General features: G+C 44.9%; 1 protein-coding gene across 4 annotated transcripts in view; it reads left to right on the top strand.

Annotated features, from left to right (window-relative positions):
- LOC141144605 (epidermal growth factor receptor-like) overlaps window positions 1–26,267 on the top strand; it is a 285,658-nt gene that overhangs the window by 203,995 nt on the left and 55,396 nt on the right. For 3 of the 4 annotated variants that reach the window (XM_073630457.1, XM_073630456.1, XM_073630455.1), the window contains 2 exons: window positions 4,785–4,858; window positions 10,211–10,301. The exons of the other annotated variant lie outside the window; for it this stretch is intronic. In XM_073630457.1, coding sequence (XP_073486558.1) covers window positions 4,785–4,858; window positions 10,211–10,301 — 165 coding nt within the window. The remainder of the gene's footprint in view (window positions 1–4,784; window positions 4,859–10,210; window positions 10,302–26,267) is intronic. 4 annotated transcript variants of the gene reach the window in all.

Here is a 26,267-nt window from a genome sequence, read left to right on the forward strand (position 1 = left end):
ATTTATGGAATATCATGAAAAAATGAAAAAAATAAGATAATGTACTCACATACAAGTGCTTGGATACCACGTTTCTCTAAGTACTCTGCAGGATGACCTATGGGGAGAATCTTTCCGGTAGATAGATTCAACAAAATATTCATTGAGGGCTCTCCGAGGTTTACTGATGAGCATGGATAAAGAAAGCCCAAAAAAAAGAGAGTGCACCACTCCCAGTGTAGCATTTATTAAATCCTATATATAAAAAGGAGATAGTAATACACTCATATATAATCAAATAGAAAGCTGCAGTAATAAAATTGTACCTGCAGGTCGTGAGGTCCTAGGTGTCAGGGCTGGGCTCAGCCCTTCCTTCTCAAAGCTGTCCACTCAGTTGTTGGCTAATTGCCAGCTCCTATCTCTCCACAGTGACTCACCTGTTGATGATATCCTGCTCGTCAGTCTTGCCTACTTAAGCCGTCCAGTCCAGATGACCTCTGCCTTCGCCTTGGTCACATCTCTAGAGACGCTCATCTCTGGCTCCCTGACGTTTTGGCTTGTCTGACTATCCGTTCCGGCTCCTGAACTCTGGCTGTTTTGACTACGTTTACTCTGTTTACCTTTTTTTTATTATTATTAAGCAAGTGTGATTTAACTGTACTTCTGTCTCAATCTGATTCATGGTTTCTGACAGTAGGCGAAGGCCATGAATTCAGAAGATGCAGTCAATCCACTTGTTGGTAATATTTTTTCCAGATTGGATGAGCAGGATCAACACATGGATCAGTTTGCCATGGCGTTACAAACACTCTTGAGTCGGCTCACCTGGAATCTCCCACTGTGGCTGCTCCGGTACAACCTGTGCTGCAGGCCTGTTCATTGATGCTGCCTTTGTATCGAAGCACTCGATTACGCTGTGTCATGACTGGGCTTAGCCCTTCCTTCTCAGAGCTGGCCGCTCAGCTGTCGGCTAATTGCCAGCTCCTATCTCTCCACAGTTACTCAGCTGTTGATGATATCCTGCTCGTCAGTCCTGCCTACTTAAGCCGTTCAGCCCAGTGGATCAGTGCCTTCGCCTTGGTCAACATCACAGAGACATTCTCCTGTGTTCCTGTTTAAAGACTTGCTTTGCTAACATCCCTTCTGGCTCCAGATCCTGCTTGCTGTTCCACTACATTGATCCCTGACTTCTGGCTTAGCTGACTATCCGTTCCGGTTACTGAACTTTGGCTATGTTTTGACTACGTTTGTTCTTTTTACTTTTATTATGAAACAAGTATGATTTAACTGTACTTCTGTCTCTGTCTGATTTCATGGTTTCTGACATGCTGCAGCTGCGTGACACTCCACTTGCCATAGAGGCTCTTGACGGAAGACCTCTACAGCCTGCCCATGTGACTCATGAGACTGTTCCATGGTCCGTGACTGTAGGGGCTCTTTACAATGGGATAATCCAATTCCAAGTTATTTCCTCACCTAAGTTTCCACTGGTTTTTGGTTATCCTTGGTTACAGAGGCACAACCCCTCTTTTGATTGGCTCCATGCTGAGGTTCTCTCCTGGTCACCACAATGCAGTAAGGCATGCTTCCAGAAGGTAGCCAAGGTCCTGTGCACCTCTTCACTCTCCTCCCTGCCGGAGGAGTACCGCGCTTTTAGCGATGTCTTTGACAAAGGTCAAGCCAGTAGTTTGCCTCCACACTGGACATATGATTGCTTAATTGACCTTCAACCTGGTGCCATACCCTCTCGTGGTCGGATTTACCCTTTGTCAGTCTTGGAGGATAAGGCCATGGAGGAGTATGTTGCAGATGTACTTTCTCGAGGTTTCATCTGCAAATCCTCATCTCCTGCTGGTGCTGGTTTCTTCTTTGTGAAGAAGAAGAGTGGTGAACTGAGACCTTGTATTGATTATAGGTGTTTCAATCGTTTCACTATTAAGAATGCCTACCCTATTCCATTGATTATGGAGTTATTTAACCGCCTCAAGGGAGTAACGGTTTCCACAAAGCTTGATTTGAGAGGGGCACACAACCTCATGAGGATTAAGGAGGGCGACAAGTGGAAAACTGCATTTAATACCAGAACAGGCCATTACCTCGTAATGCTTTTTGGCCTTTGTAACGCCCCGGCAGTTTTCCAGGAATTTATTAACAATATCCTTCGAGATTTGTTGCAGTTATGTGTGGTGGTTTATCTCGAAGATATCCTCATATTTTCCAAGTTCCTGGAGAGCCACCACACAGTTGTCTGTCATGTGCTTCAGAAACTAAGAGAGAACAATCTCTATTGTAAATTGAAGAAGTGCAAATTCCATCGTGAACAGGTTAAATTCCTGGGTTATGTTTTTTCCACTGCTGGTTTTTCGATGGACCCAGAGAAACTTTCAGCACTCCTACAGTGGCCCCGACCTGTGGGTTTACGTCCTCTGCAGCGTATTCTTGGCTTTGCCAATTATTATCGGAAGTTTATTTGTAACTTCTCGTCTCTGGTCAAGCCCCTGACTGATGTGACCAGAAAGGACGGTAACCCACAGAGTTGGTCTTTGGAGTCCATTAAGCCCTTTGAGAGTCTCAAGGCTGCCTTTGTTTCTGCTCCTGTGTTGGCACATCCTGATCCTCCGTTACCATTTATCCTTGAGGTTGATGCTTCTGAGACTGGAGTTGGCGCCCTTCTGTCTCAAAGCCCTACCTCTGAGAGCACTATGCATGTGTGGCTACTTTTCCAAGAAATTGTCACCTGCAGAGTGCAATTACGAGATTGGTGACAGAGAGCTGTTAGCGATCATTTTAGCCCTGAAAGAATGGAGACATCTTCTCGAAGGTACCACTGTGCCGGTTCTCATCTTACTGACCATAAGAACCTCACATTCTTATCTGAGGCTAAATGCCCCTCTCCCAGCAGGGAGCAATGGGCTCTTTTCTTGTCTAGTTTCAATGACATTGTCTCATTCTTACCTGGTACTAAGAATGTAAGGGCTGCCGCTTTGTCACGACAATTTTACTCCATTTCCAAGATGGAGTCGGTTTCCGGTTCCTGTGATTCCTCCTGATCGTATTCTGGCTACGGTTCGCACCAGTCTCACTTCTCCTTTGAGTGACAAAATTCTTGCTACTCAGATCCATGCTCCTCCTGAGAAACCTTGTAACCGCTGCTTTGTCCCAGAGAGTCTCCGGACTTACCATTCTCCCAAGGCTGCTGGCCATCCTGGGAAGAATCAACTCTTTTGGGCCATTTGCCAACAATTCTGGTGGCCTAGTCTACGTGCTGATGTAACCACCTTCATAGCTGCCTGTTCCATGTGTGCTCAGAGTAAGACTCCATGACACCTTCCAGTGGGCCTCCTACAACCCATACCCAATAGAGAAAGGCCCTGGACATACCTGTCTATGGATTTCATTGTGGGTTACCCAACTCCCAGGGCAACACAGTTATCCTCATGGTGGTTGACTAGTTCTCGAAAATTTCCCATTGTATTCCACTTAAGAAGTTGCTCACTTTTAAGGAACTGGCTTCCATTTTTGCTCAGGAGATCATTCACTTACATGGGCTACCCAAGGTGATTGTCTCAGGCAGGGGTAGTCAGTTTGTGTCCTGGTTCTGGTGAACCTTTTGTGCATAGTTGGGAATTCAGAAGAACGCTCTTGGGTCTCCTCGGACGTACATGCCCCTGTCCTCCTCCGTGATTTCCATAGACATTTTCCCCTGAAGCCTGGTGGTCCTCCGAGGTGGGGGTCATTAAAGAGGGGGTACTGTCAGGGCTGGGCTCAGCCCTTCCTTCTCAAAGCTGGTCGCTCAGCTGCAGCTGTCTGCTAATTGCCAGCTCCTATATCTCCACAGTGGCTCACCTGTTGATGATATCCTGCTCGTCAGTCCTGCCTACTTAAGCCGTCCTGTCCAGATGATCTCTGCCTTCTCCTTGGTCACATCTCTAGAGACGCTCTCCTGCGTTCCTCTTAAAGACTTGCTTGGCTGACATTCCTTCTGGCTCCAGATCCTGCTTGCTTTTCTACTACGCTCATCTCTGGCCCCCTGACGTTTTGGCTTGTCTGACTATCCATTCCAGTTCCTGAACTCTGGCTATGCTTTGACTACGTTTACTCTGTTTACCTTTTTTATTATTATTAAACAAGTGTGATTTAACTGTACTTCTGTCTCAGTCTGATTCATGGTTTCTGACACTAGGTCCCATTAATAGGAACAGCACTTTGGGTGTGGAATGCTAGTGCGGGCTTCTCTTGTTGCCAGATGGTACAGGAAACAGCACAGGGAGACATAAGCCAGCTTGGATAGGCTGTATAGACACAAAAAGCGGCTGCAAAGGACCACATTGAAGCGACTGGTAGCCATGATGATGACATAAAGGGGCGTGGCTACGCATTTTGGGGCAGAGTCTCCTTTCTCAAGCTCTTTTTTTGTTGAATTTACCTACCTGAAAGATTCCCCCCCCTGTTGGTCATCTGGCAGAGTACTTAACAAAATGCGTCATCTAAGTACTAAGTGAGTACTAAGTGAGTGCATTACCTTATTGTTTTCATTTTTGCACAATATTCCATACATACTAGTACACTTAGACAGTGGCACTTTCTCTCCTGTATTTTTTTTTTTTTTTTAATTTACATGGTAAAGGACCGTCTTAGCTTTTCTCTATGAACTTTCACCATGGCAAAATGCAAAGTTCTATGCCAACATTGTGATTTTTCTGCCAATGTTTTTTCTACAAAAACTCAGAATACAGCAAAAACTACAAGGCCATTTTGGGTAGACTTGCATTTTAGAGTCTCATTTGCTTCTGACTTTTCTTTAGTGATGTCTTCACCAAGACACCAAAACTAAATCCTGAAAAGCTGAAATTCCTTAGAAATATACGGGAAATTACAGGTATGTTCATGAATGGTAATACAACTGAGAATATCAATTTTTATTGTTACGTGGTTGTATAGTGTAGTTTTTTATTTTTTTTATCTAAATCGTGATTTGTGCCACATGAAAAATAAACTGATACATATTTTTTTTACACGTTGTTAAATATAGCGTTCTGTTGTTATTTTATATGGCTGCTGCAAGAAAAATGTATATAGTAAGGCAAGCAATTAAGAACAGGGCCAACGTTATTCTTTCTAATGCTGCGTACACACGGCCAGACTTGCCAACGGGCTAAACTCCGTCGGAAAGATTTAGAACATGTTCTATCTGAGTTTGGCATAAATGCCGACAGAAAAAGTCCGATGGGGCATATACACGGTCGGAATGTCCGACCGAAAGCTCCCATTGGACTTTTTCTGTCGGGAAGTCCAGCCGTGTGTACGCGGCATTAGGCAGCATCTTATAGCAGCATGGTGATTTAAATGCTTTCATGTGAAGCCTTGGTGCACAGAAAAAATTTAGCAGAGTCATTATGTGTTGGTTTACTTTATAATAGTTCTATGACTAATTTGCTTATCTGAATAACGGTTACATTGATTTTAAAGGCATATAAGATATTTAATTGGTGCACTGTTTTATTAAATATCCTGTTCAGTTATTTTATTATAGGCTTAACTAAAATCAGAAAAATATTTTTTAAATTAATTATTATTATTTTTAATACTGTGATTGTATCTGATGATGGCAGTATTATGCAGAGGCACACTGCCATCTTCAGGCTGCAGTGACATCTGCAGGCTTAGGCCCCATACACACGAGGCGCCGGTGCAAACTCTGCTGAACGCATGTTTTTAAAAGCTGAAACCGGCATTTAGAAACGCCCGTTTTGCCGCGTTTGCATCTAGAAGCGTTTAGTTAAGATAACATAAGACCCTCCCCAAGCTCAAAAAAACGTATTATTTAACTCTTTCAGCCATTTTGTGAGACCAGAGTGAGTAACAGCAGCTGAGAGAGCAGCAGTGTACTTGTACTTAGCATGTCACTTGCCACGTCACCTGCCACAAGTTGGGGATTGTCATTTGCCACGTTACCTGCCACAAGTTGTGGATTGTCCACTTGCCACGTCATCTGCCACAAGTTGTGGATTGTCCACTTGCCACATCACCTGCCACATCACTTGCCACAAGTTGTGGATTGTCAACTTGCCACATCACCTGCCACGTCACTTGCCACGTCACCTGCCACAAGTTGTGGATTGTCTCCTTGCCACGTCACTTGCCATGTCACCTGCCACGTCACTTGCCACGTCACCTGCCACAAGTTGTGGATTGTCCACTTGCCACGTTACTTGCCACGTCACCTGCCATGTCACTTGCCACGTCACCTGACACAAGTTGTGGATTGTCCACTTGCCACGTCACCTGCCACGTCACTTGCCACATCACCTGCCACAAGTTGTGGATTGTCCACTTGCCACGTCACTTGCCACGTCACTTGTCAAAAGTTGCCACGTCAATTGCCACGTCACTTGCCACAAGTTGTGGTTTGTCCACTTGCCATGTCACCTGCCACAAGTTCGATTGTCATTTGCCACGTCACCTGCCACAAGTTGTGTATTGTCCACTTGCCACGTCACCTGCAACAAGTTGTGGATTGTCCACTTGCCACATCAATTGCCACTAGTTGCTTGTTCAAATCTAACAACATATGGGTCAAATTCCAATTATACTTCGGATAACAGCAATGCTAGTGGTGTATTGGATTGGATCAAGGGCTCATTAGGGTATATAAATGGTCTATGAATCATTGCAAGCAATTACAATGGTTTAAAATATTTGTTAATGGTTATTCATCATTTGCCATAATTTTTTAGATTTTTTGTGTAAAAAAAATAGGGCACCTTTAAAAACGCTTATAAGTGCAAACGCGGCTAAACGGCATCTGAAACGTGGAAAACTTTTGCGCCTGAACCCATTTTTTTGCTTCTAGAAAAACAAGGTTAAACGCATCTGCCTAAAACGCCAAAAAACGAGACTGTGTACATGGACACATAGGATATCACTGAATGCGTTCAGGGGCAGTTGAAAAAAGTGTCCAACTGCCTCTGAACGCGCGTTTAACAGCGTCTCGTGTGCATGGGGCCTTAGAGGTTTATGTACTGAGTGCATGTAATCATGATTGGCTGTCATGAACAACACCGACTGGTTCCTGGCTACCATTTGAGACCTGGACCTGACATTTGGCAGCAAAGTCTGATATATAGGAAAGGGCACAGTTCTGCATTAGCAGTTCTCACTAGAAACTAGTCTCTTAGCATCTTAAACCCAACTGGTTTTGTCTTTTTTAGACATAGATGAAAGTGCAGTAATACAGGATCTGCATGTTGTATTTCTAGTGTCTTCAGTTATTGCTACGCCACTAAGAGGGTAGGATTTTGCACTAATGCCGTGTACACACGGGCAGACTTTTCGGCATCAAAGGTCCGACTGTCTTTCCGACGGACTTTCGACGGAGTTACGATGGACTTTCGACGGACTTTCTAACGAACGGACTTGCCTACACACGATCACACCAAAGTCCGACGGATTCCTACGTAATGACGTACAACCGGACTAAAATAAGGAAGTTCATAGCCAGTAGCCATTAGCTGCCCTAGCATCGTTTTTTGTCCGTCGGACTAGCATACAGACAAGCAGATTTCTCGATAGGAACTGGGTCCGGCAGAGTTCCGGCGGAAAGATTTGAAACATGTTCCAAATCTAAAGTCTGTCTGATTTTCGACAGAAAAAGTCTGCTGAAGGTCCGATGAAGCCCACACACGGTCGGATTGTCCGACGGATTCGTTCTGTCGGACCAGTCCGGTCGAAAAGTCCGCCTGTGTTTACACGGCATAAGGGTGGGGTTTGGGGCAGGGGAAGGCACCTGAAAAACTGGTAGGGGGTGTACTGTATATTCAGGACCAGTGCAAGGATTTTTTTCAAGGTAGGTGAAAATACATTTTGCTGCACCCCTTCCCCCAAACAATTCCCACCATTCCTCATGCTACTCCCTGTCTAAAACCGAGCTGGTACCTCCTTCACATTTTGCCTGTAAAGTGATGGGGTGCAGTGTGCAGGACATCTCACACCATTGAAAATGGAGCTGTGCTGAACTCCCACTAAATAGCAGTGTGTAATGAGGGGGTGGGGTTATGCATTCCTTGCTTCCCCTTATTGGCCACAGGCAGCTGTCAGGTGAGACCAACTAAAACTTCCAATGGCTGGGTTCCCCCCATTAGCAAACTCCCAGATCACTCCCCCCCCCAAAAAAAACATACTCCCACTGTGATCACACCTCCCCAAATTTTCCCACCCTGATTACACCCCATATACCCCCCTCACCCTGATCACACCTCCCCAGATATCCCTTCTCTGATTACACCCCTAGATACCCCCACGCTCTGCTCACACCCCTAGATAACTCCTCCACCCTGATTACACCTCCCCAGATACTCCTACCCTGATTACACCGCCATATACCCCCCACCCTGATCACACCTTCCCAGATACCCCTACCCTGATTACACCCCCAGATACCCCCCACTGTGATCACACCCCTATATAACCCCCTACCCTGATCACACCTCCCCAGACACCCCCCACTCTTATCACACCCCTAGATAATTCCCCCACCCTGACCACACCTCCCCAGATATGCCTACCCTGATTACACCCCTAGATACCCCCACTCTGATCACATCCCTAGATAACCCCCCCACCCTGATCATACCCCCCCAGATACCCCTACCCTGATTACACCTCCAGAAATCCCCCACCCTGATTACATCCCTAGATAACCCACCTGATCACACCTCACCAGATACCCCCCACCCTGATCACACCTACCCAGATACTGCTACCCTAATCACACCCCCAGATACCCCCACTCTGATCACACCCCTAGATCCCCCCCAATCCTGATCACACCTCCCCAGATCCCCCCCACTCTGATCACACCCCTATATAACCCCCCACCCTGATCACACCTGCCCAGATACCCCCCACTCCGATCACACCCCTAGATATGCCCCCATCAGCCTAATCACCACTCCCTCAAATACCCCCAGTCTGATAACCCCCCAGATCTCTTCACTGTGATCAACCTCCCGCCCCACACACACACCAACACACACCTACTTCTCCCATAATGCACCTCCCTAGATTCCCCCACCCTGATTACATGACACCCCTAGATACCCCCCTCTCTGATTACATCACACCCCTCAGATCTCTTCACTCTGATCACAGTTCCCCTACCACACACGCCAGAACCCCCCCCTCCCTCCACTATCACACACATCTTATGTTTACCAACCCCTCAGATCTTGGCAGTTCCTCCCAGTCCTGCTGCTCCTCCTCCAGATGATGTCAGTGGATGAATCTGCAGCAATCAGGGTGTGTTAGCTGTCATTGGGGCAGTCATGATCTCACCCGAATCATTAGTAGCGACGGCGGCAGCAGCAGCTGCAAAGAGCAGGAGTGTCCTGCACTCCTCCTCCACTGGCCTTACTTCAGTGTGCACAGCCAGCGCACACCTCCAAGCTGCCTGACAGCAATTGCCCAGCCTCCTCCCGCCTTCCCGCACACATTGGAATCCGCCCACCGCTCCGCCTTTTTCTACCTCATTGGATCCGCTCTGGCAGCTGCTCTCCGACTCTTTCACGCTGACAGCAGCCTGCCTACTAAACTACAGGCAAACTAAAGCTTCCATGCTGCACCCTCTCTTCTATGGGGCGCAGGATGGAAGTTTTTAGCTTGCCTGCTGGAGGGACAGGTGATAAAAATCCGAATCCCCAGCAAGTGCCTGGGAATCCAGATTTTGCTGCCCCCCACCCTGACGCCCTAGGCAGCTGCCTGACCTGCCTATTGCTGGCACTGGCCCTGTGTATAGTAAAAATAAAAATTGTGACTGAAAAAGAGACTTTATCCAAACATGAACATATTAAGGAAGTAAAAGGAATTGATAACAACCAATTTTTTAATTTTGAATCTGTCTTTATTGCAATAACTAGTTGACGTTAGAAGCACATGCATTTACCAGTGATGTGGCCACAAGGAACAATATGGAGGGTGATTTTGTGCCTTCATAGCACAGTTTATCATATTGTGGTCCTGTTTCTCTATAGCAGACTCTTCACTTTTGCCATTCTCTTTGTAAAAAAAGTTAGATGGGATAGACACAGCAAGGGGTGCAATTGCTGCTTATTGCTCGCTTGAACTAATATGATGCTGACTGATTGCTAGATGGAGATCATGCAACATGAACCTAAAAAATAACTACTCTACTATACTGCCAAAATTATTAAATTAGACCCTCTTTCTTTTGCAGGATTTTTAGTAATACAGTGGTGGCCAGAAATTTACGCTGACCTCAGTATTTTTGAAAACCTTGAAATAATCAGGGGCAGAACAAAATTATAGTAAGTACAGTAAATGTAAAGAATAAGGTATCTGAAGAATGAAAACTCATTTAATAGCAGATATTTGTTAATAATTAGTGCATGCCACATACTAAGTTTATCTGAGGCCCCTTTCACACTTGTGCAACTTGTTCTGCGACTTGGGACCGCAAAGTCGCATGACAAGTCGTACCCCATGATTTCTAATGAGTACCATTCATATCTGTTCGACTTCAAGTTGCACCGACTTCAACGTTGTTCCTGTACTACTTTGGTCCGGCTTTGATGCGAGTTGAGGTCCATAGACCTCAAGTTTACACAGGCATTCCCTGAAATTGCAGCCAAATCGTAGTAACATCGCTGCAAATTCACACGACTTTCAAGTCGCGGCAGTGTGACTTAGGATGACTCATACAAGCAGAAGTGAGAAGACCTCTAAGAACTGGCTGTAACTGCCCTGCCAAATGCTTGAACATATATTTACATTTGATGTCTTCTACCTCTTAAGTACCCTTAACAGCATCAGACACAGAGCCCTGTTGTTTTTTACATTCCTCTTGACAAAAAGGCTTTGTTATTATGATGCTGTTATATGCTGTATATTTATGATAAATAGGGGATGGAAATTCATATTCTCTCAAAAGCCCAATGGTGATTGTCTTTAAATGACAGTGATTCCTTTACAGTGGACTTACTATGATCCTTTGATTCCTTCTGTGCCCAAGCTTTTTGAGCAGTTCTGTCCATTCAGCTGCAAATCAAATCAAACAACTAAAGTTTAAAAGAGAATGTAGACCCAATGATTATGCTTAAGCCCAGGTTCACTGGAAAGATCTGCCCCTGGTTCTCATGGGGAGAGCCAATGTCCTTAAAACGAATTACTGACCTAAACTACTGTATGTTATGGCTAATTCACCTTGCAAAATTCCCAAATCCATTTTAAAAGCATTGACTCCATCTGTATTGTGTTCCTTTGGATCGGGCAGTCCCCTAGAGTTGCTCTAGAAACTCTGTGCCTCCCCTCACATATAGCAGGTCTGGCATTCCCTAACTTCTACCTTTACTACCTAGCATCCCAGCTGGTTAACATTCATGAATGGCTCCACCCTAACCCTGATAATGCCTGCACCACTACTGAGGGAGCCATATTTTCCTCATTTGAGACACTCCACAACATTGTCTATAGGGGATGCACACCACCTGGACCGGCATGTCGATAATCCAAACCTCCCTCTCCCTATTCCGAAAATGTCCACTGATTCACGGCAGACCTCCCCTAACAGTCCCTTGTGGTTCAACCCTAACCTTAAGGAGTTATGTTCTATAGCTGACCCCATCAGAAGGACATCAGTGGGAGTGAAATATCTATGTCATCTATATACCCCCCAGGGTTTTAAACCCTTTTCTCAACTACAGACAGACTTTGACATCCCATCGACATACCTATTTTACTTTTACCAACTCAGACATGATATACGCACTCAGTTTGGTTCTCTGCTCAGTCCTATTAGAACACCTGACCTGGAAAAACTTCTGAGAGACCCGGACCAGACAAATCTTATATCTATGTATTACTCCACTCTCATGACAGGCACTAACCCTAGGTTATTGACGGCTCAAGAGAGGTGGGCCTCCTTTGATATCTCTATCACAGAAGAGGATTGATCTGAGTTCTGTGATATGTTCAAAACCTCTGTTATCTCGTCGAGGGACAGGGTGATTCAACTTAAAATGTTCTATCATTCACACCTCACCCCCGCTAGACTGTATAAAATGGGACTATCCCTCTCTGCTGACTGCTTCCGCGGTTGCGGACAAACTGCTGATTTTCTCCACTGCTTTTGGACTTGTCCACTGGTACATGACTTCTGGGTTGACATAGGCTCCTTCATATCTTCTGCACTGGGTTTGCCAAATATAGTGCACTCTAAAAACTCTCTGCTGGGCAAATTTGGTGACCTCGCTGTCCAGCCTCAGGCTAGGAGACTACTTTGCATCCTCTATTTCTATGCGAGTAAGTCCCTCCTGCTGACGTGGAAAGGGTCATGATCAGGGAGAATAAAATGATCTGACACCACTGAAAGGGTAGTGGTCAACTGGTCAACTGGTCAAGTGCGCCCCCAAACCTTTTCCTTGCTCGAGCTGGACTCAGACACCAAGAAGATCTCTCAATCGATTGGGTAATCAAGACACCACACAGCGCGTTGAATATCGAGAAATACAAATGTATTATATCTTTTCACATGTTATATAGGGCAACAATCCATTATACATCAGTAGGGGCAAACCAAGGGGCGGTCCCTTAGTTTATCCAATCACAAGAGTACAAGTATCACAAGTTACATATCACAAGTTACATGTTATATGACATATGTATTTGCATAATATTCTGACGTGCTTAAAAAATTACCTAACGAAAAGTACCCAAAATGTCCTTTATCTAAATATATTTTCTTAGCTTAAATTCCGAGAAAATGAATAATATAGAAATAACCTTTTAAGATACTTTCGATAAGGTGCATTTGGCTTTAGGCCCAGGTTTGCGGTGGGATGTTCTAACTTGTTCCTGTATATATATTCAAAAGATTGTCAACGCAAGTACTTTCCTGTTTTTGCAGATAGCTTAGCTAGTAAATTTCCACTTAACATTATAAAAGCCTTGTGTTAGCATTTCATCTATCATGTATATAAAAAATGTTCAGGCCCCTTATCTAAAGTATATAGTGAACCAAAGTGCAGCCATTTTCCTTACAGGTCAGAGACCCCAACGCGGAATATGTGGCTGAAACTTGTCAATAATTCCCTGCCTCTATATAAACTTCTTTCTATATTAAGTTGCACTAAATCTTCATATAAAGTGAATTCATGCAATAAACATTGCAAGTGCTGAATTGTTGTATATAAAGTGATTCCGTGCAAAAATAAAAAATTGATTAATCATCACATTGTATCATATTATGAATAGTCCACTGTATTAAGATGATTCTCAGATGTGAAACTGACATATGATGCACCCAAGAGTCGTGGTTGAGAAAGATATAACCTCCACCTCTACACACACTGCCGCTTACCGACTCCAAATGATCTCCTATTATGGGAGATCACACACGCTTGTGGCTTACTATCCAGCCCGGGCCTTTAAGAAATGGAGCGATAATCCCAGCATCTTCCCAGGTATTGCAAAGAGGGAAGACACATTAAGGAGAGATATCAATGCTGCTCACCCCAATATGGTATTATCCTTCAAAGGCACGTATTGCCAGTTGATCCCCATAAAGAAATAAAAGCTTTCATAGTGTAAAAATCTTAAGTGATTTTATTACATAAAGAAAAGTATTGCACTTACAATTAAAACGATAAAAAGATGCAGTATAAACCGTCCGGCTCTTGATTGCAGCCCGTTACTCCGGGACTTGCGTGAACGCAGTAACGTCAGCACGTCACTCCTTCCTACGCGTTTCGTCACACCTGACGTCGTCCTGGGGCACGTTTATGGGGATCGACTGGCAATACGTGCCTTTGAAGGATAATACCTGGGAAGACACTGGGATTATCGCTCCATTTCTTAAAGGCCCGGGCTGGGTATTTAGCCACAAGCGTGTGTGATAATACACATATAATAATGCATATAATGCACCCAGGAGAGAGAATTTCCCCACTGGGAACTTCCTCAAAACCACCCAAAGGTACTTCCACTCGACGCTGTCAAAGACCTTGGTGATGTCGAGGGAGAACACAGCCGTATTTCCAGGATAATTTCCAGGATTATCAACTGGATATTCAAGAATAAACAATGTATATTTAGTACAGTAGACCTAGCCGGTATAAAGCCCGACTGGTCCAAATGCACCAGATCTGAGACAACTTCCGCCAACTGTGTGGCAAGGACCCTGGCCAACAGCTTAATGTCTGAGTTTATAAGGGAGATAGGCCTATAAGCGTCTGGTAGCAACAGGTTCCTTCCAGGTTTAGGTATTACTACTATGACTGACTCATTCATAGATTGGGGGAGACCCCCAGATCTTACAGCAAAGTTCAAGGTATCTAGAAGAATAGGAAGGAGGGGCTCACTATATCTTTTATAAACCTCACCTGTGCCTGGGGACATACTGTTAGCCATAGAGGCAACTGTCTCAGTAAGTTCCTCCAATGTAATGGGAGCATTCAATAGGTTGCAGCCGCCCGTGGATAGAGTTGGAAGAGGTTCAAAAAGTGCACCAGTTCCTCCTCTGTGAGAGAGACCTTAGAGGTATACACAGCCTTAAAATAGTTGCCAAACACAGACGTCACTCGGTCCTAGGCATGACAATTTCCCCAGTGGGGCTCTGAATAGCATCTATTTGCTACTTAGCCCGTTGTGCCCAAGAGATCACAGCCAATAAGTGCCCTGTATTTTCCCCCTCCTCAAAGTAATGTTGTTGCATAAAAAATCTTTTTTTTTCAGCAGCAGTGGAAATAGCCTGTTGATAAAGGGTCTGGGCTACCAACCATCTCCATTCAGAAGCCGGTGCGGGGCTAGAAATATAAAGTTTCTTCTTAGCCTCAGCAAAAAATTCCCATTCTCTAGTGGCGGATTTATTAACAGAGTTTTGTTTTATAAGGAGTCCCCTGAGGTGCGCCTTAAGGGTGTCCCAGACAATACCCGGTGTCACAGTACCCCTGTAACAGCAGATAAAGGTGGTAAGTGCCCTAGGGACGGGATCATCAACAGGGAATAACTGGAGCCAGAAGTGGTTTATTTTCCACAGTCTCTCCCCATTTGTACCCAGAACAGAGATCAGTGTCCAAAGAAGAGAATGGTCATAAATGCTCCATGGGACATATTCAATTAGAGTAACTCTGGGCATAGCCACTGAGCTACACAAACAGAAATCAATGCGTGATAATTCTCTATGCGTGGCAGAATAGCACTAGTAACATCTCTTATCTGGATATCTGTGCCTTCCCACATCCCTCAAACCAATTTAAAAAATCAGCCTTGCAAATGAGGTAGCACCACTAGGACCCCCAGGACACCCGCTATGAGGCGAGAATTTGTCTATTCTCTTATCTAGGAGATTATTAAAATCCCCCAGAACCCAAATGGGTATATCAGGATATGGAGCCATAAATTGAGCTAAACAATTTAAACTGTCCGAGGAAAAGGGTGGAGGGGCATAGATATTTGCTATAATACACATCATACCAGCCAATTTACTAATAAGGAATACAGTGGGGACGGAAAGTATTCAGACCCCCTTAAATTTTTCACTCTTTGTTATATTGCAGCCATTTTCTAAAATCATTTAAGTTCATTTTTTTCCTCATTAATGTACACACAGCACCCCATATTGACAGAAAAACACAGAATTGTTGACATTTTTGCAGATTTATTAAAAAAGAAAAACTGAAATATCACATGGTCCTAAGTATTCAGACCCTTTGCTGTGACACTCATATATTTAACTCAGGTGCTGTCCATTTCTTCTGATCATCCTTGAGATGGTTCTACACCTTCATTTGAGTCCAGCTGTGTTTGATTATACTGATTGGACTTGATTAGGTAAGCCACACACCTGTCTATATAAGACCTTACAGCTCACAGTGCATGTTAGAGCAAATGAAAATCATGAGGTCAAAGGAACTGCCTGAAGAGCTCAGAGACAGAATTGTGGCAAGGCACAGATCTGGCCAAGGTTACAAAAAAATTCTGCTGCACTTAAGGATCTTAAGAGCACAGTGGCCTCCATAATCCTTAAATGGAAGACGTTTTGGAGGACCAGAACCTTTCCTAGAGCTGGCCGTCCGGCCAAACTGAGCTATCGGGGGAGAAGAGCTTTGGTGAGAGAGGTAAAGAAGAACCAAAAGATCACTGTGGCTGAGCTCCAAAGATGCAGTCGGGAGATGGGAGAAAGTTGTAGAAAGTCAACCATCACTGCAGCCCTCCACCAGTCGGGGCTTTATGGCAGAGTGGCCCGACAGAAGCCTCTCCTCAGTGCAAGACACATGAAAGCCCACATGGAGTTTGCTAAAAAAACACCTGAAGGACTCCAAGATGGTGAGAAATAAGATTCTCTGGTCTGATGAGACCAAGATAGAACTTTTTGGCCTTAATTCTATGCGGTATGTGTGGAGAAAACCAGGCACTGCTCATCAACTGTCCAATACAGTCCCAACAGTGAAGCATGGTGGTGGCAGCATCATGCCGTGGGGGTGTTTTTCAGCTGCAGGGACAGGACGACTGGTTGCAATCGAGAGAAAGATGAATGCGGCCAAGTACAGGGATATCCTGGATGAAAACCTTCTCCAGAGTGCTCAGGACCTAAGACTGGGCTGAAGGTTTACCTTCCAACAAGACAATGACCCTAAGCACACAGCTAAAATAACGAAGGAGTGGCTTCACAACAACTCCGTGACTGTTCTCGAATGGCCCAGCCAGAGCCCTGACTTAAACCCAATTGAGCATCTCTGGAGAGACCTAAAAATGGCTGTCCACCAACGTTTACCATCCAACCTGACAGAACTGGAGAGGATCTGCAAAGAGGAATGGCAGAGGATCCCCAAATCCAAGGTGTGAAAAACTTGTTGCATCTTTCCCAAAAAGACTCATGGCTGTATTAGATCAAAAGGGTGCTTCTTCTAAATACTGAGCAAAGGGTCTGAATACTTAGGACCATGTGATATTTCAGTTTTTCTTTTTTAATAAATCTGCAAAAATGTCAACAATTCTGTGTTTTTCTGTCAATATGGGGTGCTGTGTGTACATTAATGAGGGAAAAAATGAACTTAAAGAGGAGTTCCACCCAGGGGGTCGGGTAAAAAAAAAAAAAAAAAATTAAAAGTCAGCAGCTACAAATACTGCAGCTGCTGACTTTTAATTGGACACTTACCTGTCCCTGGGTCCAGCGATGCGGGGAATCGAAGCCCCGCTCGTCTCCCCCTCCATTCAGCGGCGCCGGCATTGTAACTATGGGCGCCAGGCTGTGGCTTCACAGCCTGGCACCCACTGCGCATGTGCGAGCGGTGCCGTGCGCCGTGATTGGCCACTCAGTCACCTGGGACCTGTAATGGGTCCCAGATGATTGACAGCGGCGAGGGAGCAGAGCGGAGCCCTTCCTGTGCCGAGGGGGAAGTGATGTCACCAGCCCAGGCACTGGAAGGGGCAGACTACGAGGGACCACCTAGCAACAGGCATTTAGAGGTAAGTAAAAAAAAAAAAATATCCAAATTTTTTTTGTTTTTTTTTTTTAGGATTTTTCAAGTATTTTTGTTTTTTTGGGTGGAACCCCACTTTAACCACTTGACGACTGCCTCACGCCGATGTACGTCGGCAAGGTGGCACGGACAGGCAGAATCACGTACATACACGTGATCTGCCTTCCGCGGGAGGGGGGTCCGATCGGACCCCCCCCCCGGTGCCAGAGGCGGTCGCCATTTCTTCCTGGGCGATGAGAGGTGAGGGGGAGGCCATCCATTCGTGGCCACCCCCTCCCGATCGCTCCCGGCGAATGAAAATCCTTCCTGTGCCTCTGTAATGTAAACAGAGCCACAGGAAGTGATGTCATCCCTCCTCGAGCCGGTCTTTTCGATCCGACGCCGAGGAGAGAAGACATCCAAGTAAGTGCACCAACACAACACGTTCAGTAGAACACGCCAGACACACTTTTCACCCCCCATCACCCCCCGATCACCCCCCTGTACCCCCTGTCACACTGACACCAATAGCAGTTTTTTTTTTTGCATTGGTGTCAGTTTGTGACAGTTATAAGTGTTAGGGCAGTTAGGTTAGCCCCCTTTAGGTCTAGAGTACCCCCCTTTAGGTCCAGGGTACCCCCCTAACCCCCCCTAATAAAGGTTAACCCCTTGATCACCCCCCGTCTCCAGTGTCACTAAGCGATCGTTTTTCTGATCGATGTATTAGTGACACAGGTGACGCTAGTTAGGGAGGTAAGTATATAGGTTCGCTGTCAGTGTTTTATAGTGACAGGTACCCCCATATACTACCTACTAAAGGTTTTAACCCCCTGATTGCCCCCTAGTTAACCCTTTCACCAGCGATCACCATATAAGTGTTATGGGTGACGCTGGTTATAGTTTTAGGGCACCCGCCGTTTATTACCTTATAAAGGTTTAACCCCCTAATTGCCCGGCAGTGATATAAGTTAAGTTTTTAGGGTCAGATAAGGTCTGCGTCGCCCCAGGCAGCGTCAGGTTAGCGCCAGTACCCCTAACACCCACGCACGCAGCATACACCTCCCTTAGTGCTATAGTATCTGAACGGATCGATATCTGATCCGATCAGATCTATACTCCCCAGCAGTTTAGGGTTCCCAAAAACGCAGTGTTAGCGGGATCAGCCCAGATACCTGCTAGCACCTGCGTTTTGCTCCTCAGCCCAGCCCAGCCCAGCCCACCCAAGTGCAGTATCGATCGATCACTGACACTTACAAAACACTAAGCACACATAACTGCAGCGTTCGCAGAGTCAGGCCTGATCCCTGCTATCGCTAACAGTTTTTTGGTAGCGTTTTGAATCAGTCGCTGACAGTCAGGAGCTTTTTTGCCTGTGAGTCTCACTAGTGTACCCCTAAATTTAGAGCCCAAAATGGCAAATCGAAGGTACACTATTGAAGAGGCCTACACGTTTCTGAGCATGACAGATAGTGAAGAGGAAGTCACTCATCTGTCAGATTCAGGCTCAGAATACGATCAGATAGCTCTGACGACGGCGTTGTGGTCCCTGCTAAGGTCAGGCGTACCAGACCCCAATCTTCTTCTTCTGTCCTTGAAGTGCAAGAACCGCAGGGCTCTCGTATGAAGTACTAGAGAAGTACTAGTGCTGCTATTCCTTCTGGTGAACTGGCAAGCACCAGCGGCCTAGTACACCCTGGTCGTATATCCAGCACTGCAGTAACACTTGGTGACGTGGTGAGTCCCATAAGTGCAGTTCAAGCTGGCGAGGTGGCAAGCACAAGTAGTGTCCCGCTGCCACCAAGAAGACAAAGACAGGCCCGTCGTGCCCATAGTGCCCTTCCTGCTGCATTCGCCAATCCGAATTGGGAACCCACCACTTCTGCTGCACCCGTACTTCCCCCATTCACTGGCCAACCCGGAATTCAGGTGGAAACGGTTGATTTTATGCCACTGGATTTGTATTCGCTGTTTTTCACCGAAGATCTCTATAGATCTATTGTGGACCAAAGCAATTTATACGCTGGTCAATTCATCGGCGCTAATCCCCAGTCCTCCCTTGCCAGAGATTGGAGACCAATTACGGTCTCCGAATTTAAGATCTTTCAGGGCCTTTCCCTCAACATGGGCATAAATAAAAAGGGTAAGTTGCTGTCATATTGGTCCACTGACCCAATTTACCATATGCCCGTGTTCTCTGCTTCCATGGCCAGGGCACAATACGAGCAGATTTTGCGGTTCATGCACTTCAACGACAATGAACTCTGTCGTCCTCGTGGAGACCCTGGATACGATCGGCTCTACAAAATTCAGCCCCTCGTAAACCACTTCAACCAACATTTTGCAGACTTGTTTACTCCCCATCAAGTTGTCTGCGTTGATGAGTCCCTGATTAAATTTGGCCGCTTGTCATTCAAACAGTACCTTCCCAGCAAGCGTGCCAGATACGGGGTCAAGATGTTATAAGCTCTGTGACAGGGCCACAGGCTATACATGTAGATTTATGGTTTACGAGAGCAAAGATAGTCACGTAGAGCCAACAAACTGCCCTGACTACATAGGAAGCGCTGGCAAGATAGTGTGGGACTTGGTGTCACCCTTATTTGGAAAGGGGTACCGTGCGACCTAATCGCCGGGGCTTTCCCCAGCAGCTTGTAGATTCCCGTCTTAGGCTGGGGGAGAGAGCCTGCTTGAAGTGTAATAATTTGCTCACTATGAAGTGGAGGGATAAGAAGAATGTTTTCGTTCTCACCTCCCTTCATGCAGACACGATGGCCCAAATTACTACGGCGACTGGTGTTGTGGAGAAACTACTCTGTGTCCACGAATATGGTGGGTGGAGGAGCGATTTACTCCTGCCTTTTGCGGGAGGATGCCCCCATGCTTCGGTATATATATATTTTAGGTAGGCACAGGTTGCGTTAAATGTTTTATTTTTTACTATGTTTTTTTTGTATTTGCTTAGCAGGTATGGTAAGTATTACTGTTATACTGTAATGTTACTTTGTTTTTTGGTTAACCATCATTTGCTTAGCAGGTATGCCATTCAGTTGCAGCGCGGATTTATTTATCTTGACAGCAACAGCGTTTGCTCCCACGATATATAAAGCCGTGATTCCAGCGCTGTCGGAGGTGATTTCACCACCACAGTTACATACTTCAGCATATATGCCGAGGCGTGGGGGCAGCAGTGGGTGGAGGAGCGATTTGCTCCTGCCTTTTGCAGGAGGATGCCCCCATGCTTCGGCATATATAAATGGTGCATGTATGCCCATCATTAGAAGTGGGTGGATGAAGGGAGGTATTCTAATAGTGGGCATACCCACCGATCAATATCTTTTTTTCGTTCAGCCCACAGGCTGCATGAAAAAAAAGTTTACAATATATGCCCAACAAGGACCAGCATGTCGCTGGACTTTGAGTGGTTATACCAGAATGATGCCTGCAGGTTTAGGTATCATCTTGGTATCATTCTTTTCAGCCAGCGGTCGGCTTTCATGTAAAAGCAATCCTAGTGGCTAATTAGCCTTTAGACAGCTTTTACAAGCAGTGGGAGGGAATGCCCCCCACCGTCTTCCATGTTTTTCTCTTTTTCTCCTGTCCCAACAGGGAACCTGAAAATGCAGCTGGTGAATCGGTCAGCTGGCCATAGAGCTGATCAGAGACCAGAATGGCTCCAAACATCTCTATGGCCTAAGAAACCGGAAGCTACAAGCATTTCATGACTTAGATTTTGCCGGCTGTAAACAGCGCCATTGGGAAATTGGGAAAGAATTTTATCACACCGATCTTGGTGTGGTCAGATGCTTTGAGGTCAGAGGAGAGATCTAGGGTCTAATAGACCCCAATTTTTTTTAAAAAGAGTACCTGTCACTACCTATTGCTATCATAGGGGATATTTACATTCCCTGAGATAACAATAAAAATGAAAGGAACAGTTTAAAAATAAGATAAAAAAATCAAAAAAATAATAAAGAAAAAAAAAAAAAGCACCCCTGTCCCCCCCTGCTCTCGCGCAAAGGCAAATGCAAGCGTCGGTCTGGCGTCAAATGTAAACAGCAATTGCACCATGCATGTGAGGTATCACCGCGAAGGTCAGATCGATTTTAGCTTTTTTTTAGCTTTTAGATTTTAGCTTTTTTAGATTTTTAGTAATTTTAGCAGTAGACCTCCTCTGTAAACCTAAAGTGGTAACCTGTAAAGGCTTTTAAAGGCTTTTAAAAATGTATTTAGTTTGTCGCCACTGCACGTTTGTGCGCAATTTTAAAGCATGTCATGTTTGGTATCCATGTACTCGGCCTAAGATCATCTTTTTTATTTCATCAAACATTTGGGCAATATAGTGTGTTTTAGTGCATTAAAATTTAAAAAAGTGTGTTTTTTCCCCAAAAAATGCATTTGAAAAATCACTGCGCAATCACTGTGTGAAAAAAAAAATGAAACACCCACCATTTTAATCTGTAGGGCATTTGCTTTAAAAAAATATATAATGTTTGGGGGTTCAAAGTAATTTTCTTGCAAAAAAAAATAATTTTTTCATGTAAACAAAAAGTGTCAGAAAGGGCTTTGTCTTCAAGTGGTTAGAAGAGTGGGTGATGTGTGACATAAGCTTCTAAATGTTGTGCATAAAATGCCAGGACAGTTCAAAACCCCCCAAGTGACCCCATTTTGGAAAGTAGACACCCCAAGCTATTTGCTGAGAGGCATGTCGTGTCCATGGAATATTTTATATTGTGACACAAGTTGCGGGAAAAAGACAAATTTTTTTTTTTTTTTTATGCACAAAGTTGTCACTAAATGATATATTGCTCAAACACGCCATGGGAATATGTGAAATTACACCCCAAAATAAATTCTTTTGCTTCTCCTGAGTACAGGGATACCACATGTGTGAGACTTTTTGGGAGCCTAGCCGCGTACGGGACCCCGAAAACCAAGCACCGCCTTCAGGCTTTCTAAGGACGTAAATTTTTGATTTCACTCTTCACTGCCTATCACAGTTTCGGAGGCCATGGAATGCCCAGATGGCACAACACCCCCCCCCCCCCCCCCAAATGACCCCATTTTGGAAAATAGACACCCCAAGCTATTTGCTGAGAGGTATAGTGAGTATTTTGCAGAGCTCACTTTTTGTCACAAACTTTTGAAATTTGAAATTTGAAAAAAAAAAAACATTTTTCTTGTCTTTCTTCATTTTCAAAAACAAATGAGAGCTGCAAAATACTCACCATGCCTCTCAGCAAATAGCTTGGGGTGTCTACTTTCCAAAATGGGGTCATTTTGGGGGGTTTTGTGCTATCTTGGCATTTAATGGCCTTCAAAACTGTGATAGGTAGTGAGGAGTGAAATCAAAAATTTACGCCCTTAGAAATCCTGAAGGCGTTGATTGGATTTCGGAGCCCCGTATGAAGCTAGGCTCCCAAAAAGTCCCACACATGTGGTATCCCCATACTCAGGAGAAGCAGCAGAATATATTTTGGGGTGTAATGCCACATATGCCCATGGCATGTTTGAGCAATATATCATTTAGTGACAACTTTGTGCAAAAAAAAAAATTGTCACTTTCCTGCAACTTGTGTCAAAATATAAAATATTCCATGGACTCAACATGCCTCTCAGCAAATAGCTTGGGGTGTCTACTTTCCAAAATGGGGTCATTTGGGGGGGTTTTGTGCCATCTTGGCATTTTATGGCCTTCAAAACTGTGATAGGTAGTGAGGAGTGAAATCACAACTTTACGCCCTTAGAAATCCTGAAGGCGGTGCTTGGTTTTCGGGGCCCCGTATGCGGCTAGGCTCCCCAAAAGTCCCACACATGTGGTATCCCCATACTCAGGAGAAGCAGCTGAATGTATTTTGGGGTGCAATTCAACATAGGCCAATGGCCTGTGTGAGCAATATATCATTTAGTGACAACTTTTTGTAAATATTTATTTATTTTTTTGTCATTATTCAGTCACTTGGGACAAAAAAAATAAATATTCAATGGGTTCAACATGCCTCTCAGCAATTTCCTTGGGGTGTCTACTTTCCAAAATGGGGTCATTTGGGGGGGTTTTGTACTGCCCTGCAATTTTAGCACCTCAAGAAATGACATAGGCAGTCATAAACTAAAAGCTGTGTAAATTCCAGAAAATGTACCCTAGTTTGTAGACGCTATAACTTTTGCGCAAACCAATAAATATACACTTATTGACATTTTTTTACCAAAGACATGTGGCCAAATACATTTTGGCCTAAATGTATGACTAAAATTGAGTTTATTGGATTTTTTTTTAACAAACAGTAGAAAATATCATTTTTTTTTCAAAATTTTCGGTCTTTTTCCATTTATAGCGCAAAAAATAAAAACGGCAGAGGTGATCAAATACCATCAAAAGAAAGCTCTATTTGTGGGAAGAAAAGGACGCAAATTTTGTTTGGGTACAGCATTGCATGACCGCGCAATTAGCAGTTAAAGCAACGCAGTGCCAAATTGGAAAAATTCCTCTGGTCCTTAGGCAGCATAATGGTCCGGGGCTGAAGTGGTTAAATGATTTTAGCAAATGGCTGCAATATAACAAAGAGTGAAACATTTAAGGGGGTCTGAATACTTTCTGTCCCCACTGTATATAGTGACCTTGGTCATCAACACGAGAATGTATTAAAGCAAAAGACACATCGTTAGAAATGAAAATACTAACTCCTTTGGAATAAGCGGTGTGAGTGGAGTGAAACTACACCTGATAACCAGAGTTTTTCAGCGTAGATAGAGTATTGGATTGGGGGTGCGTTTCCTGCAAGCAAACTACTGCAGAGCGGTATGATTTAAGTATAGAGAAAAGTGCATGACGTTTCACTGCATCATCCAGGCCCCTCACGGTCCATGATATTAGATTACATTCTACCGCCATGATAACATCTTAGCAATAAGAATAGACACAGTGAACCTGCCTCGTGGCAGTAAAAAACGAAAAACAAAAATGTGCAAATGAAAGACGTAGTTGTGACATGGGAGGTGGGGCCAATATTGTGCCAGTGTTCCATAAAAAGGGGTAGGTCACAGGGGACCTCTAAAGTATGGATACATTGGGTCTGAATATCAGAATGGGAGGCTGTCAGTAATAGGATGCAGTAGGTACACACTTCCAAAAACCATCCAGAGGCCCACTGGAGGCTATCACATCTCACATCGGGGGCCAGAGAACTAAGTAAAACAAAAAAGAAAAATAACACACATAGGCCCCAAAAACAAAAGGGGCCAAACATGAACAGTGCGTCCACGCGGGACAGGTATTTAGGGGGGCCCTAAGTCTCTTTTATCCCGTGGCTCTGAAGGGACTTGACAGTTCCATATGAGGAAAAGTGATGTCAAATACAGTAACTGTATGTAAACTTACTGCTTTAAAGAGGTATAGGTAATATAACAAATGCATGTAACTTGCATTCCACCAACAGGTGCAAAAAGGAAGGTAGCCAGGTTCCTGTGTTTTAGGTGTTCATGGGTTTCCGCAGGGTATGCTCCTCTCGATCCAGCCAATCTGATGCCGCAGTGGGGTTTTCAAAGACGTGGGTGTGATCATTTGCCGTTACCCTCAATCTAGCAGGATATAGCATCGCATAGGCTATATCAAATCGCTGTAAGCGCTGCTTGACCTCTGTGAATTTTACCCGCTTGCGTTGCAATCGAATCACAGAATCACAGTCTTTAAAGTTCTGTAATTTGAACAGGAATGCCCGTGGTGGTTCCCCAGGGCGTGGAGACCTCCCAGGCACTCGATGAGCCCTCTCAACTGCAAACATAGGAGAAAACGCTTCCCGGCCAAAAGCTTCCACAGGCCAGCACCACAGGATTCATTCCTTTGTTTTTTTTCCAGGATGCCCACTGCCTGCACATTATTTCTCCTAAGCCTGTTCTCCATGTCTTCCAGACGTGCAGCATGGCTGGAGGTTAGGGACTGAACCTGCCGTACTTCATGCTGCAACGGGGCCACATCATCTTCAATAGTACTCATACGGCCCTCCATTGCAACTGTGCAATCTCTTAATTTTTGCATGTCCTGTCTAATTAATGCAACTTCTATTTTCACTCCTTTAAATTCAGTAGTGAGACTAGACAGGTTAGTATTACAGGAGGTGATTGCAGCAAAGATCTCTCTGAGAGTAGGCTCAGGGTCTTGAGTGTCAGGGATGCTGGGATTACTGCCTGAGGCTAGGATAGCAGGGGTACTCACTGTGTCCCATTGAAGCTCAGCAGGGTCCTTTAGCCAGGCAGAATCAGTCTCCTCCTCAGCAAGGGGATCCAGAGGAGCCTCTACATGTGCTGTAGTCGGTTTGGCAGGAGTATCTTTGCCCAGTGTCTTGGAGAACAGCTTTTGAGCTGCCTATTTAGTCGACCGGGATGAGCAGGCGCCATCTCGGACCGCATGGTCGGGTCCTGTGTTAAGATCTTTACCCCACGCGGGACAGGTATTTAGGGGGGCCCTAAGTCTCTTTTATCCCGTGGCTCTGAAGGGACTTGACAGTTCCATATGAGGAAAAGTGATGTCAAATACAGTAACTGTATGTAAACTTACTGCTTTAAAGAGGTATAGGTAATATAACAAATGCATGTAACTTGCATTCCACCAACAGGTGCAAAAAGGAAGGTAGCCAGGTTCCTGTGTTTTAGGTGTTCATGGGTTTCCGCAGGGTATGCTCCTCTCGATCCAGCCAATCTGATGCCGCAGTGGGGTTTTCAAAGACGTGGGTGTGATCATTTGCCGTTACCCTCAATCTAGCAGGATATAGCATCGCATAGGCTATATCAAATCGCTGTAAGCGCTGCTTGACCTCTGTG

This window comes from Aquarana catesbeiana, linkage group LG05 (genome assembly GCF_042186555.1).
Source record: "Aquarana catesbeiana isolate 2022-GZ linkage group LG05, ASM4218655v1, whole genome shotgun sequence".
In the NCBI taxonomy this organism is placed as follows: Eukaryota; Metazoa; Chordata; class Amphibia; order Anura; family Ranidae; genus Aquarana; species Aquarana catesbeiana.